Below are 16560 nucleotides of genomic sequence, written 5' to 3'. Positions count from 1 at the left end.
TACCCTGCCTAGAATTATGGATGTGAGGGTTAAAAATAGTTTGCAGTATAATAATAATAATAATAACAGTTTATATACCGCAGGACCGTGAAGTTCTATGCGGTTTACAGTGATTAGAAGATGCTACAGACTGAGTGGAATTAACAAAGTTAGGAGTTAGTGATTAACAGTTCTGAAGATCAGTTGTTGTGGACTAGAATTGTATAGGTCAGTTACCTAAATACTTCAAGAACAGATATGTTTTTAGGGATTTCCTAAATTCCCCATAAGTAGTAGGCGTGAGAAGTTGTTCCAGATCTTTACCCCATAATTCTGCCTGATGTGAGAAAAGATGTTGATGGTGTCTTTTAAATTTACAACCTCTAACCAGTGGAGAAACAAAGTTCGGATGTGAGCTTCTCTTATGTCTTTTGGATGTGAAAGAGAAAAGGTCTGTTATATATTTAGGGGCTAAACCATATAGTACCTTAAAGCAAAAACATCCAAACTTGAATTTCACACGTGCCTCCATCGGCAGCCAGCGTAGAAGTCGATAGGAAGGTGTTACAGTATGATACTGTTTGCTGTTTAGTGATTCATACTATGAAACTAATCTAATCTAATCTTCGGTTTGTATACCAGGTCATCTCCCACTGGAGCTCGACTCAGTTCACATATAATTAAGACTAGAGTACATGGAGAGAGAAGCATGAAAGAGGAAGAGCTATAGTATTATCATTTTGTTGAAACTGTGATTAAACCATTTAAGGATTGCGAGAACAACAAAGTTTTCAGGGTCTTACGAAATAATTGCAGCTGACCTATAATCCTAATGGAGTCAGGGAGCTCATTCCAGATCTCTACAAGCTTGAAAACAAAAGATTGACTAAGCTTCCCATTATCCGATGTCCAATACAACTTCAGAACGCCAAGTACAGTCAGCAGAAGTTATGAAACTTTGGAGGAAGAGAAGAAGTTGGTGAAAGTCATTCCAGGCAAGGGAGGCAGCAGCAGAAAAGATCAGTAATCATCTATGGTTACAGCTGATAATGAGAGAGAGAGAGAGAGAGAAACTAGGAGCTGTAAGCATGGATATTTTGGAGAATGAGTCAGGAATGTGAAACGGAGAGAAAAATTAAAGACAGAAATAACATAAGCTGTAGATACTGATAATTTAAAAGAAAGGCCTGCCATCTTTGTAATATGTAATAGTTCCCAGGGTTTATCCACTCTGTATCAATTACTAATGTTAGGAGTTGTTGGTTTTTTTTTTTCTGATCTCTCAATTCCAGTGAGTTTTTGGAGATATTAGAAAATGAATTATAAATTACCTTACTCTCAACGGAACTGATTGATCAACTGGGTTATAAACTCCCTGATGATTTCATACATATATTACAAATATGGCTTCTCCCAGGGTGCTGAGAAATAGGGAGATGTTTAAAATTTAACAATAAAATTGTCAGATTATATGTGAGAGATTGTGCAAGACACAGCCTTTAAAATTGAATCACTGTGGCTATATATATGTCTCTGTTGAACTTAAGCGTGTGCATTTCCGTTTTACTAATGCAATAGCTACAGTGACTGCAAGTGAAAAAGGAACAGGTTTTCACTGTTAGGCAGGTTCCTAATTTGTCTACTCTGCGCTGACATCTGAAACTTTGCCCTATGCTTCTATTACCGTATACACCTCTGCTGACTTTCCTGCAGGTGCTATCAAGTTAAAACTCTTGTCATGTATTTTAGGGTAAAAAAGCTCCTTTTACAAACTTTGATCCTTCGGGTCTGCTTCCTGCGTCCTTGGACTTCTGGACCTATGAGGGATCTCTGACTACGCCTCCTCTTCTTGAGTGTGTCATCTGGAATGTTCTCAAGGAGCCCATAAGTGTCAGCTGTGAGCAGGTACTTTTTCAAAGTTTATTTTTATTTACCAATGCACTAAAAAAAAAAAAAAAAAAGGGAAAACTGCAGAGATGTTGTATGTGATTCAGGAACTTTATTGAAGACCCAAAACCATTGCTTTCCACAGTGTGGTTTTTAACATTGAGAACCACATTGTGGAAAACAATAGTTTTGTGTCTTCAGTAAAGTTCCTGAATCACATACAACATCTCTGCAGTTTTCCCTTTTTTTGTTTAGTCGTTTGCTCTCCACTGCAGAACTGTTGGATTTCTCTTTGTCTTATTTACCAATGCAACCAGAAGAGGCCAAAGTTTAGGTTCACTGTATTTTTAGAAGGACGTTCATTTGTACTAGCATGACAGACCATTTATGCCATTGGTTTAAAAACAGTGTTAAAAGTTTGCTGTAACAGTGATTCTTTCAGAAATTCTGGTGAGGACTTTTCTGACCTGACAAACCTGTCATTAGACAATGCTTTGTAAATAGGTACATTTTCGCCATTAAGCGTCAGTGAGTTGCTATAGTTACCAAATTCCTTGCAGCAGTATTTAAGGGCGTTAGCCATTGTTAACTGATTAGTAGACATGAGACCTTTGCTTTGAAACTGCCAGTTAAATGATCATGCTGCAGTGCAAAGTTTGGGTCTGAACTCTGAAGCCTTTAGCACTGAGGGCCAAATTCTCTAAAGGGCGCCTAAAGTTTGGTGCCTTTTAGGCATTTAACATAATTGGCAAAATCCCTTAAACTGGCTTCACTAGTTGGAAAAAAAAATTGAATTGGGCGATAGGCGCCTACCTAATTCTATAAAATATAGGTGCCTATCACATGGCGCTTAGCAGTGCCTAACGCCTCAGTGGGCGTTTTTTTTATGGATGGAGCGTGACTTAGACACCACTAAGTGTGATTTTTCCCAAAAACGTAGGTGCCTGAAATGTAGGCCTTTAAAACCCTGGCCTACAGTTCCAGCACATACGTTTTTACATAGGCGCTGCTAGGTGTGATTCTATAAATTGTGCCTAAGTGTTATTGACCCATGGCTAAAGCCATTTTTCTATGCGCCGGCTGATTCAGGCGCCGTGTACAGAATCTGTGACTAAATGTTTTAAAGGTGACCCTAAAGGCATGATAGGTAAGTAGAAAGGGAGCATGGTGTTTCCATGCCCCAAATGAAACTTATTACAAAGAAAACCAAACTAAAGGGTCGGACAGAAAGGGGACGTGTTTAGATTTACAGGTTTTATGATGTGAGCCTCCACCTGAAGAAAGGACTGTAGGTCTCCCTCCTAATATTTTTGGCCTTCTTTAAACAAAGTCTGCCTTGTGGCCATTTGGGAAGCAGGTATCTTGGAGAAGACATTTTGGTCCCTATTTATTAAACTGTATTATCTATTTAAAGTAGGGATTACCTTGCGCTAACAGCGCAGGCCCACACAAACAGTTAACCACTAGTAAGTGCTAATTTCAACGTTAAACAACAAATGCAGAAGACACCATGTTGGGGCATGAATGGGAGGGGGACTGTGCCCTACAGTTACTGCAGAGGATTTTACCATGTGGTAAGTGTTAAAATAAAGCAGATAAGGGTATTTCTAACTGTTTTGGGTGATATCTGCTGTTTCAGTTAAAATTTAACAGAAAAGAAAAAAAAACTGTGTGGGGAGAAAAACAGTGAAAAGACACATTGAGTTCAAAAATACCCCCCCAGACAGTGATATAGTATGGGGGTGGGGGCAGGGGGTGGTCTTGGTAAGGGGGGAGGGAAGGCGCTGTCTTGGTAAGGGCCCCAGCATCTCTGCTCCTCTCCCTTCCCCACCCGCTCCTTCTCCCGCCACATGTACAACTTCACTTCTTCCCCCAGTGCCTCTATTTCTGGCTTGCAACAGCAGCAACTCCAACCTGCTGCTCGTGTCAGCATCGGATCTCCTCTGATGTCACTTCCAGGTCCTGCACCTAGGAAACGATGTCATAGGGAAAGCTGACGCGGGCAGCAAGTTAATGCTGCAGCTTACGTTGGGGAAGCTAAAAGAGGTACAGAGGGAAGGGGTGTGTGCGTACTGTGGGGGGGCGGGGAAGGAGCGGGGGGGGAGGGGCATCTCTCACCCTCACTACACCACTGCCCCCAGACACACAAACAAAACTCAGATGCTCACATGCACAGATACACACTGATGAATTGGAAATAATTCAAACACCCCTTCCTCCACTGTTGCCACAATCTTATCCCTGCTGTGCCTGCTCTTGGTGACTAGTAACTAAATGATATACATATTTTTCGCTCCATAAGATGCACTTTCTCCAACCCCAAAAAGGGGGTGGAAATAAGGGTGCGTCCAATAGAGCGAATACCCTCCCATAGGCAGCTAAGGCAACCCCTCAGGTTAAAAAAGGCACAGGCACAGGCACTATATCAGCTTTATACAAGCTGGAGGCATGGAACGATAAAATTGACAACACTGAAAATGCCTTAAGATAAGTAATTTGCTGCCAACTACTTTTTTAACCTGAGGGGTTATGCACTGTGAACTAACTAACAATAAGTTTTAAATTGTAGTTATATTTGATAAAATTGATTTACAAAAAGTTTAAAATTTAAAAAATTGCTTTCAAAAAAATTAAGCTATATAATTGGGGTTTTGGCCTATGACTGGAGCAGGGAGCTACAACACTACGCTGACAGTCTAGTCCATGATAGGACTACGCATAGTCTCTGATTCTGAGACCTTTCCCTGAAGATTTATTATGAGATATAGGAAAGATATCGTGGAAATATCTGTAGGGTGCACCTTTTATGTATAAGTGGTATATGATATCTATGGTAGTATAGCATTTTTTGAACCACTTTGGGTGATATTTGTTTAAGTTTTATTCTTTAAGGCTGCAAGTTATTCACTGTGATTAATGCATTAATTAATTGGGCATGATCCATCTTTCCCCCCATCCACAATTCAACATCAACAGCTCCCCATTTATTTATTCATTTTTCTATATCGTTCTCCCAAGGGAGCCCAGAAAGGTTTACATGAATTTATTCAGGTACTCAAACATTTTTCCCTGTCTGTTCTGGCGGGCTCACAATCTATCTAATGTACCTGGGGCAATGGGGGGATTAAGTGACTTGCCCAGGGTCACAAGGAGCAGCGTGGGTTGGTCCTCCATTGCTCAGTGGCAGTGGCAGTATTGCATATTTGCTACCTGCAGCCTGGTCTGAAGCTTTCCCTCTGACTGCTTCTGCCCTTGCAGAAACTGGAAGTGATGTCAGAAAAGGTTGGATGGGTCAGAGGGAAAGCTTTGGAGCAGGCCACAGATAGTATATGTGCAACATTGCTGGGGATAACAAAAGACTATCTTTATGGTAGGCCCTGGGGGGGGGTGCAAGTAGATACCAAATTATGGATAGAGAGAGAGGAGTGACCCATGAGCATAAATGGAGGGGGCCACCAGTAAAATCTATGGCTAAGTTGGTGATCTAGGGGTGAGAGGGGAGGGAAGGAGATTACCAGTCCTGTATGGAAGGGAAGGGGGAGTTGATATACTGCCTTTCTGTGGCTACAGTCAAAGTGGTTTACATATTACATATGAGTACTTATTTTGTAGGGTTAAGTGACTTGTCCATAGTCACATGGAACTGTGGTGGGAAATAAATAAATACACCTTTACTTGTGTGATTAATCACAATTAAAAATTGTAATCAAAATGCAGCTCTTCTATTCTTATGTTCTTATGGCACCTGACTTTGGGTACCATTTACTGAATCTGGACCTAAAACTGTACAGCAGAACCCACAATACAGTTAGTTATACCTCTTCAGTTAGTGTTAACTGCTCTGCATTATCTGTCACATTAGCACTCAATGCACAGTAACGATTTTCACCTTAGGTATAAGGCACAGTCCTTCCTATTCCCCTACCTAATATTGTGTGTTCTGCATTGGCTGTTTAACATGGTAATTAGGGCATCCTAACTATTAACTTGCTGTACTAACAGTGAAAATGTGCTTCGCAAACGGCCCTTAAATTCTGTGTGCAAGAAATTCTCTTAAAACTACTTCTTATTCTCATGCCGTCAAGGATGATGATTCTGTATACCTGCCTGTAAACTGAAAGGATTATGACCCCCCAAGGTTTAAACTGGTATTGTACATAGGCAAATTCACTTCCAGAATCATTGCTGCAAGTGAAATGGCGCTTTACTCACAGGGACTTTGATGAAATTTCTTGTCAACTGTCAACTGTATAGATAAACGAGTGTATAAGTTTACCTAGAATGCATGAGGGTGTTGCCGGGAAAGGGGCTGAGAAGTGTATGCATTTACTCTCACACTTTGGGACATGTAAAAGCATGCACATAAATTTAATGCTGAAGATTTGAACATGGCAGTATGCCAGTATAAATGTTCCTGAATAGTTTCCTTGAGGTACTTTTCAATGTGGAAGTAACATGTGTACTTTGGCTCTAAAAATCAGGCTGTCATGCTATGTGCACATAAATTTTAACCAAGCATGCAATTAGAAATTTACTCCTCCTCCCCCCCGTCAATAATTTTCAGAAGTATTTCTGCAGGTAACATAGTAACATAGTAGATGACGACAGATAAAGACCCGAATGGTCCATCCAGTCTGCCCAACCCTACCCATTCTTTAAATTACTGGCTTCATTTACATTTTCTTTCTTCTTAGCTATTGCTGAACCAGAACCTAAAGCTCTTCCCGGTTCTATGCTTGGGTTCCATCTATTGAAGTCTCCATCAAAGCTCACTCCAGTCCATCTAAACCATCTCAGCCATCGAAGCCTTCCCAGCCCATCCTCAACCAAACAACAATATAAGGACATAGACCGTGCAAGTCTGCCCAGTACTGGCCTTAATTTTTTCTGATTCGAGATCCTCTGTGTTCATCCCATGCTTTTTTGAACTCTGTCACTGTTTTCTTCTCCACCACCTCCCTCGGGAGCGCATTCCATACATCCACCACCCTCTCCATAAAGAACAATTTCCTTACATTGCTCTTGAGTCTACCACCCCTCAATCTCAAATTATGTTCTCTGGTTTTACCATTTTCTTTTCTCTGGAAAAGATTTTGTTCTACGTTAATACCTTTTAAGTATTTGAATGTTTGAATCATATTACACATACACCTTTAATATCAACTGGGCCAAAGGCAAAACCAAACCAAAATCCCAAAGCTTAACCTACAAATCACATGCATATATCAACCCCTCCAAATCCAAGAATGTGACCCTAAAGACTTCATTTCACAATGGTGCAATATAAGTACAACTATCCCTAGACGACTTAGCCCCAATACAAACAAAAACCAGAATCAGCAGACGATTAGACAAATGGTTCGACAATGAACTACTCCTACTCAAAAGACAATGTAGACGGCTAGAAAGAAAATGGAGAAAGAGTAACCATGAACACACAAGAGCAGCATGGAAAAAACTAAACCAACAATACAAACTAAATGAAAAAAGAAAGGCATACTACACAAACCAAATAGGCATAGAGGCCCAAGACACAAAAAAACTATTCCAATTACTAAAAGAACTCACAAACATCAAACCCTACCTAGCCAAAAACGACAACCCTCCCCCTTCAGCCACCCTTTTAGCTGAATACTTTAAAAACAAAAATTACAACTGCCAAGACAAACTTTGCAGCAACCCCAACCCACCTAGAAGAGATCACAATGCCCCCCACAGAAAAAGAATCAGATGCAGCAGATAGAACCTGGTCCCACTTCTCCACAATACAATAGTCCGACCTTAACAAACTCTATAAAAAATACAGCCACACAGCTTGCGACCTCAACCAATGCCCTTCATACTTATTAAAAACCTCCAGCCTAAAATTCCACACTCTCCTCATGCAATAGATACAAACCATGCTCACAGATGGCCTTTTCCCACAAGACCTCTCCGAAATCATCGTCACCCCGATCTTGAAAGACCCAAAAGGAGCACCAGATCAACCATCCAACTACAGACCCATAGCCTCAATTCCACTATATGTCAAGCTAATGGAAGGCTTCATAGCTAAACTCCTCACCAACTACCTAGAAAACCACAATTTGCTCCACCCTATATAGTCTGGATTCAGAACCAACTTCAGGACTGAGACACTACTAGGCTCCCTTATGGACACAGCTAGACAACACAGGCAAAAAAAAATGCTGATTATACAACTAGATCTCACCGCAGCATTTGGCCTGGTAGACAACAACATCCTACTACAAATACTAGATACAATAGGAATCACAGGCAAAGTATACACATGGTTTCAAGGATTCCTACAATCCAGGACCTACAGAGTAAAGACAAACAAAGAAAAATCAGAACCATGGTCCAACCATTATCCCCAACACTTCAATCTCTACATTGCATCCCAAGGCACCTGCCTAGACAAAATAGGCTTAATCTCCTATAGCTATGCAGATGACATCACCATTCTCTTTCCTTTTGATCAGCCAATGCCCACCCTGACAGACACACTACACAGAACTCTAGAAACAGTGGCAACATGGAAGAAAGAACAGAAATTAAAACTGAACCCAAACAAGACAAAATTCATACTTCTCAAAAAAAATAAAACCCCAACCGTAACAAACCTAGTAATAAACTCAATCATATACCCCATTCAACCCACTCTAAAACTTATGGGAATGATGATAGACAGATGCTGCACCATGCAACCACAAATCAACAAAACAATGCAGAAATCATTCGTGGTCATGAGAAACCTAAGGCAAGTTCAAAAATTATTCGACAGAAAACAATTCCTGCTCATGGTCCAGTCCCTAGTCCTAGGTCTCCTCGACTACTGCAACATCCTCTATCTCCCCTGCCCCACAACAATGATAAAACAACTACAAACAGTACAAAACACAGCCCTGAGACTAATCTATTCACTAAGAAAACATGACCACATCACCAAGGCATACCTCGACTCACACTGGCTCCCAATTCAAGTAAGAATACTATTTAAATTTTACTGTCTATTATTTAAATCTATAAATGGTGACAGCCCAGCCTACTTGAACAACCGCCTAATCCAAACTACTACAACCAGACACAGGAGAACCCAGATACCATTCATATACCCTCCAATCAGAGATATCAAATGGAAAAAACTGTATGATGGCCTTCGAGCTACACAGGCAGCAAAACTAGACCACCAACTCTCCAATCTACTAATAGTGACCCCAGACTACAAAACTTTCAGAAAAGAAATAAAAACCCTGCTATTCAAGAGATCCATGAAGACTAACTAACACCGTATAAAACATTTCAATCCTCTGAAGCAACCTGCCCTACACTGTAACACCTCTGGACATGTCCAGAAATGCTCTTCTGTAATCCGCTTTGAACCGCAAGGTAACAGCGGAATAAAAATCACTAATGTAATGTAATGTAATCTCTTGTGTACCTCCTTTCCTCTAGGTAAAGCAAAATTCTATAAAGTAGACACCAACATTTAAACACCAAGAACATGCATAAGTGTCCAGGATACTGGCATATACATATAGGCATATGAGTGCACACTCATATGTAAATGTCAGTATTGCAGCTGTGCAGTATTCTAGAAGATGGTGTTGATGGTTTTTAAATGCAGTGGTGTGTAATTTGGAAATGGGCATGCACGTGGGTGAAGTGGACAGTTATGCATGCAATTTATAAAGTAATATAATTTATGCATACTTTTCCGCACTCTAGGTGCAAGCACTTACATCAGCTCTGTGGCTGTTGTAAATGGTTGTGCCTAATTTATCCAGGTATTTTCACATTTCTACACTAGGATTCTTTATAGAAACGTAGGTGCTGAGTGGCCGAGTTTGTGCAAATATTTTTTCTCGTGAGCGAGAAGTTGTAAAAACCAACATTTTTTGATCCCAGTAATAAGCAATGTATTTTTGAATATAGCACAGGAAAACATCACATATATGATTTAGTTTATTTAATTAATTTTTTTGTAGATTAATTTTGTTTGAAAGTCAGGTCAGCAATTTTCTGAGCCACCATGTAGCGACCATGTGAAATGTATGAGTGATTGCTCACATGTTCCGCTTAGAGGGAGCATAGTGCCGACTTTCCTTTATAGCATAGGTTTCAAGTTTATTTAATGTTTGATATAATCGCAATATCTAAATAAGTGCTCCTTTAAAGAAATACCATCCATCCTTTGGCTTCTACTGTATATATAGTATTGCACCCAACTTTGTGTGCACATCCAAGATGTGCATGCAAATAAATTGGGCAATAAACTTGGAAAAATCAATAATTGGATTTTAATAACTAAGGGGTCCTTTTATTAAGGCACGCTAAATGATTTAGTGTGCACTAATCGATTTAGCGCACGCTAAAGATTAGCACGTGCTAAATGCTAAGGCATCCATTATATTCTTGGAGCGCCTTAGCATTCAGTGCGCGCTAATCTTTAGCGCGCGCTAGATCGGTTAGTGTGCCTTAATAAAAGGACCCCTAATGATTGATATGAATTAGCAGTCTTAAAAATCTCGCTGTGCATTGTTCTATAAAGCATGTCACCCAACTTCAATCGTGCGTATCTGAAAAGGAACATGGCCAGGGGTTTTGTGTGGAGGCATTCCAGAAAGTTGCACATGGATTTATAGAATTCTCCCAAAGTGTACCTAAGTTAGGTGCCAGCATTTACACTTGTTTTTAGCAGGCATAGATACAGCGCCCATAGGTTAAGCTTGGGATCTGCACCAAACACTGTTCTATAAAGGGTGCGCTCCCTCTATAGAATAGTGTTTAGTGCTCAAGTTTTTCAGCACTGGATTTTTGGTGTCATTTATTGAATTTTCCCCCCTCCCCCATATGAGTAAACAGAAGCACATTCACCCTTGGATTCCAAATAGGTCACCCAAAGTTGGATGCTCAAGTATGGGTGCCTAGGACAGATCTGCGTGCAAAGTTATTAATTAATGAGCCCTCAACAGTCTATAATTGATGTTAATTGGCAACAATTTGTAGTTGAATGCACATCTGTCGTAGCAAAGTAAGGGGGTGGGTAGGGGGTGGTCCGACCCGGGTACCATCTTATTGGCGGTGCCGGCACCCATCTTTCTCTCCACTCCCCCCTTCACCCGCTTCACCCCCGCTGCGCACGTACCTTCATTTCACCCCAACATACCTCTAGCTCTTCACCAGCAGAAGCAGCAACTCCAACCTGCTGCTTGCATCAGCCTCAGCTCTTTCTCTGATGTCACTTCCAGGTCCCTCACCTAAGAAGTGACGTCGGAGGGAGAGTCTACACCAACATGGGCAGCGAGTTGGCAATGCTCATGCTGGGAGAATTAAAGAGGTACAAGGGAAGGGGCGCGCTCACATGGCAGGGAGGCAATGGAAGGAGCAGGGGGGCTGGAGAAGAGGGTGGTGAAGGGCGCCACCGCCTCAGGCACCTCTCACCCTCGCTACGCCACTGCCCCTGGACGTTATTCTATAACATCAGAGCCTAAATATTATAGTGCAAAATGATGGGAGGAACATGGCGGAACAGGAGGCGTTCCCAGAAGTTAGGCGCAAAGCTATAAAATGCGTTTCCAACTGCTATAAATTGGGCACCAACATTTACAACAGGTATTGGCATATATAAATTCTGGCAACCAAAGTTAGGTTTGAAATTCATGCTAGGCTAGTATTCAATAGAGGACACTGGCCTATATTCTATAAACAGCACGTTAAGTTAGGCACCTAATTTTGTTGAAAACACCGTTCATAAACAATAAAAAAGCATTTTAAAAAGGAAAAATGTCGGCTCCTATCAGTGCTTTCAAAATTGGCACCTGTATTGCACCTGCAGAGGTGCTTTACAATGCCTAACTCCACTGTAGGTGCGGCTAACGCCAGAAGTGATGTTAGGTGTCGTAAAGCGCCTCCATATGTGCAATTCATATAAAAGGTAGACTCCTGAAATGTAGGCCTTGAAAACCCTGGCCTACATTTCCAGCGCTTACCTTTTCCAAAGCTGCAATTCTTTTTCTTTACATATCTTTATTGATTTTCATTCTAAAAACAGTGCATACAAAAATTGCATAACAAGTTACCTGAAAAAACAGCACTTATATTCATCAGTGAAATACATAAGAATGATTTTCACCCCCTCCCCCCCTGATTTCAATATATTCAAGATACCAATACAATAGTACTAACAACTCATAAATAAACCAGTCCCTATACATTATCCTCCTCCCTCCCAACAGCCCCCTTCCCTGGGTGTAAAAAGTATAACCAAAAGTAAAGGGAAAAACCATTCAATTAGAATTAATAAAATTGGTCATTTGGCCCCACGTCAGATTAAACCATTGTTCAGACATCATTTTCTCGTAACGATAACACAAGCATATCGAATTCCACCAAAAAGTGGAATTCGGTCACAATTCTTCCAGTTTTTCATAATCATTTGAATGGCCACCCCAGTCATTATACCCAAAAGCCTGTTTTTATGCCTGTCTACTGGAGATGTAGCAGATAACAGCATCCCACATAATACCGCTTCATATGACAGCGGAACCACAGTCTCCAGAATCAGAGTAATATGTCCCCATACAGATCTCCAAAAACTGAGTATCAAAGGACAATAGAACAATAGAAGATCCAGTGTCCCTATATCGAGATGACAGTGCCAGCATCTATTTGGACTTAGTTCTAATTCTATAAACGGCGCCATCGCTTAATTGACACATGGTCATTGACTGTTTTTAAGGCAGCCCCCAACAACAGCGTTGTTTATAGAATTCAGGCCTCTGTGCCCTTTACAGTTGCTATATGTATAAGTTTGTCTGTTGTTGAAAATGCCTACCTGACAGATTATATATTTACATATGTAGTTATGTATTACATATATTAATTCGGAAAAAGTTTGTACCTCAGTCAGGGCCGGTTTTAGACATGCTGGGGCTCAGGGCAGAAATTAAGGAGGGGTCCCCAGATCTCTCTCCTCCCTGCCTCTCACCTCCCCCGATTTCCCTACCTGCCGTTACTACCACACATAAAACAACTTTAAACGAGTTGACTTCTTCACACACAAAACAGAACAAGAGACTAGAAATAGAAATATGAAGACCCAAAATTGAACTGGGAACCCCAAGAAATTTAATTTTGTAATTCTTGAACAAATTCATGTCTGCTCTAAGGCCACTACTTGTGTATTTTATAAAGTAAGGCCCGGATTCTCTAACCAATAGCAAGGGTTTCTTAGGTGCTGGATTCTCTAACCAATGGCATTGGTTTCTTAGGTGCTGGTAGGCATGCAAGCTCGATGAAAAATGTTGTTTAAACAACACTTTTCACTGATTTTCTAGGCACCTACTTGTGCCTAAAAAATGAGCACTGGAATTGCGCCTCCATAGGTGTTTTACAGTGCCTAATGCCACCGTAGGCGTGGGTAATGCCAGAAGTGGCATTAGGCGCCATAAAGCACCTAAGGAGGCATGATTCACATCAAAGGCAGGCTCCGGAAATGTAGGCCTAGAAAACCCTGGCCTACATTTCCAGCGCCTATCTTTGCTGGAGGTGCGATTCTCTAACCGTCGCCGTTGCGTGATTGACATGTGATCGGCAGCTGCTTTTTGACGCAGCTGCTGACAATGATGTCAGAGTATCTGGGCCAAAGTGCCTACATTTTAACTGCACCCCTGCTCCTCCAAACGACTCCCTGAGGAATGCTGATGTAAAATCCACATAAAAGGATGCTTGCTGTCTCTGGCACACAGTCTTGTACATACATACACTGCTGTGCCATTTCAAGAGTCATTTTCTGTGTGTTAAACATGCTTCACATGCAGAAAATACTTTATAAAATTACCCCACATGGAGTGCACTTTACACACATTCTTATGCCAATTTGGTCTTTATTTTCTGAAAAGTCATGGAAGGGAATTGGATTCAGCTCAAACTTTTGTCAGTAGTTTAAGGCCAGTGATATTCTGATACATTAGGTATTTTCCTGTCACCAAAGGGCTTACAATCCAGGGGGTCTTTTTACCAGGTCCTGATTGGCTCAGGTGCCTAAGTCCCCTTCCCTAGACTGAGCCATTCAGTGCCTTAGGCTCCTCCTAGTGCATCACCAGCATGCACTGGGAGGGGCCTAAGGCACTGATTGGCTCAGACCAGGTCCATCAAGCCTAGTATCCTGTTTCCAACGATGTCCAACCCAGGTCACAAGTACCTGACAAGATCCTAAAAAGTAGAACAGATTTTATATCCATTAAGTGTAGAATTGTATTTAAGGTATTGGTGTTGACTTTTGAGGCTGTTCATAATGGAGTGCCTTGGTACTTATCACAAGTTATGACATGATATTATCCACAACACACATTAAGATTTGAGGTGGTGATGCGTTTATCAATAGATTGATTGAAAAAATTGAAACATACTGATACCAGAGCTAAAGCCATTTCGGTGGCTGGGGTGAAATTGTGGAACAACTTATGAGGGGCTGCTGAAAGGTTCTCAGCCCAACCAAGAAGAGAATAGTGTGGAGCCATGAAACCTACAAGTTATTCCACACTTTTCTTGACACTTTTTTCATTTCATATTGTTGAAACAAAAAAGTATTAAGAAAAGTGTGGAATAACTTGTAAACTGCATCTTTCTCTTCTTGGTTGAGCTGAGAACTTTTCAGCGGCCCCTTCGTAGTTGGACAGCTAAGGATGATGGACAACATACAGCACTTTAAAAAGCTTTTAAAGACATCTCTATTTGTAGAAGCTTTTTTAAATTGATGAGGAGTACTATTTAATAGGAAGCAGTAGATGCAAGATGAGTAATTCTTATGTTTTGATATGAGTTTACTTTGAATTTTATGTATGTATTTTGTAACCTACTTAGGTTTTAGGCAGGCTATAAGTTTCAATAAATAAATAAAAATGTTGCTTTTCCTAGGAAAAAGCCGTGGATTGTCTCACATTCATATTAATAATGGCTTATGGACTTCTCTTTTAGGAAGTTATTCACACCTTTCTAAACCTTGCTAAGCTAACTGCTTTCACCATATTCTCTGGCAATGAATTCCATCATTTAATTACACATTGAATAGTGGTAGGATCTGAATGACTAGTCTCTCTGGTTCTCAACTCATTAGACTACACTCCACTCATGACTGTTTCTGCTCTTGTTTAGATGATAAAGCTGCGCAGCCTTTTCTTCAGCAGTGACAGCGAGACTCCTTGTCACATGCAGGACAACTATCGCCCACCTCAGCCCCTGAAGGGTCGCAAAGTGAAAGCCTCATTTCGTTAACATCTGTTCTGATTCAACTTTAGCATTGCTGTTTTCAAGTGAAAAAACTCTTCCGTAAAACACATTTCACCTGTCTAGTCTCCTGCTGGAAATGTATTCTCTTCTGCTCTAAGTAATGCAGTATGAAAGGCAGACAAAGTACCTTTAATGTGAAAGCACACCAAACCTCTCTTCAGCACTTGAAATAAATTGCTCTGTCAAAAGCACAACACTTCCATGGATCATTTTTAAGTGTAGGGTCAACAAGGTCTTTACTGTCACCACAAATTGTCACGCACGCAACTAATTGTCTTTGAAATGTGAAGCTTTTCGTACTTTTAAGAGAAAAATAATAATTTAAAAATGTGAACTTAGAATCATGATATATGTATAAATATAGAACATGAAATGATGAAGGCAGATGATAAGAAACTAGGCCGTAAATTATTTTTTATCAATTTAGTTTTAAATTTATGGTCTTAAAAAATTTATATATATATATATATATATATATATATATATATATATATATATATAAAGAGAATGGATTAACGCTAGTTAATTTTGAATTGCAGTCCTAAATAATATCTGTGTAATTTGCTGTCATTTTTGTGCAATAATTGTAACCATGTAACTTATAAATGAAATGTCATCTAGGTTGTAAAAAATTTTAAATATATTTTCAATACTTTCTCTAGTAAAAACAGCAATAATAACTCTGCTATTGTTTTCTGTCATTTATTGTATTGTAACCATTTATAACCTTGTCTATCAAAATAACTCTAGACAACTTACAAAATAGCATATACGTTCATGTGGAGGACATGAAGTTAATATGAGCATAAGAAATAAGTCAAAATAAACTTCAAAATACTTAAAAGAACAATTAAAACACTTGTCAGAAAGATTGTTTATAGCCCAGCAAAAGCTGTTTTTAAATTAAAATTGTATCACTTGTAAAGAGCTACCTTATATATGCAGTGTAGCCCTGATTCTATAAAAGGCGCCTACCAGTAACATAACATAACATAATATCGTACTTATAAATCGCATAACATAGAAACATAGAAAAAGACGGCAGATAAGGGCCGCGGCCCATCTAGTCTGCCCACCCTAATAACCCTCCCCTATTTAACTCTGTGCAGAGATCCCATGTGACGATCCCATTTCTTCTTAAAATCAGGCACGCTGCTTGCCTCGATCACCTGAAGTGGAAGTCTATTCCAGCGATCAACCACTCTTTTGGTGAAAAAGTATTTCCTGGTGTCGCCATGCAATTTCCCCCCCCCCCCCTGATTTTCCATGGATGTCCTCTTGTTGCCGTCGGACCCCTGAAGAAGAAGATATCTTCTTCTACCTCGATACGGCCCGTGAGGTATTTTAACGTCTCGATCATGTCTCCCCTCTCTCTGCGTTCCTCGAGTGAGTATAGCCGTA

At 40.3% G+C, this 16560-nt stretch overlaps 1 protein-coding gene across 1 annotated transcript in view; it reads left to right on the top strand.

Moving 5' to 3' along the window:
* The window catches only part of LOC117355308 (carbonic anhydrase 2-like), a 59358-nt gene extending 43514 nt beyond the window's left edge, over positions 1 to 15844 (top strand). Inside the window, exons 7-8 of the mRNA XM_033933655.1 lie at positions 1729 to 1884; positions 15025 to 15844. Coding sequence (XP_033789546.1) covers positions 1729 to 1884; positions 15025 to 15144 — 276 coding nt within the window. The 3' untranslated portion in view covers positions 15145 to 15844. The remainder of the gene's footprint in view (positions 1 to 1728; positions 1885 to 15024) is intronic.
* The last annotated feature ends 716 nt before the right edge of the window (positions 15845 to 16560 follow it).

The sequence above is a fragment of the Geotrypetes seraphini genome, chromosome 2 (genome assembly GCF_902459505.1).
Source record: "Geotrypetes seraphini chromosome 2, aGeoSer1.1, whole genome shotgun sequence".
In the NCBI taxonomy this organism is placed as follows: Eukaryota; Metazoa; Chordata; class Amphibia; order Gymnophiona; family Dermophiidae; genus Geotrypetes; species Geotrypetes seraphini.
The sequence above is the reverse complement of the archived record's forward strand: the minus strand, read 5'-3'. Positions and strand labels throughout refer to the sequence as shown.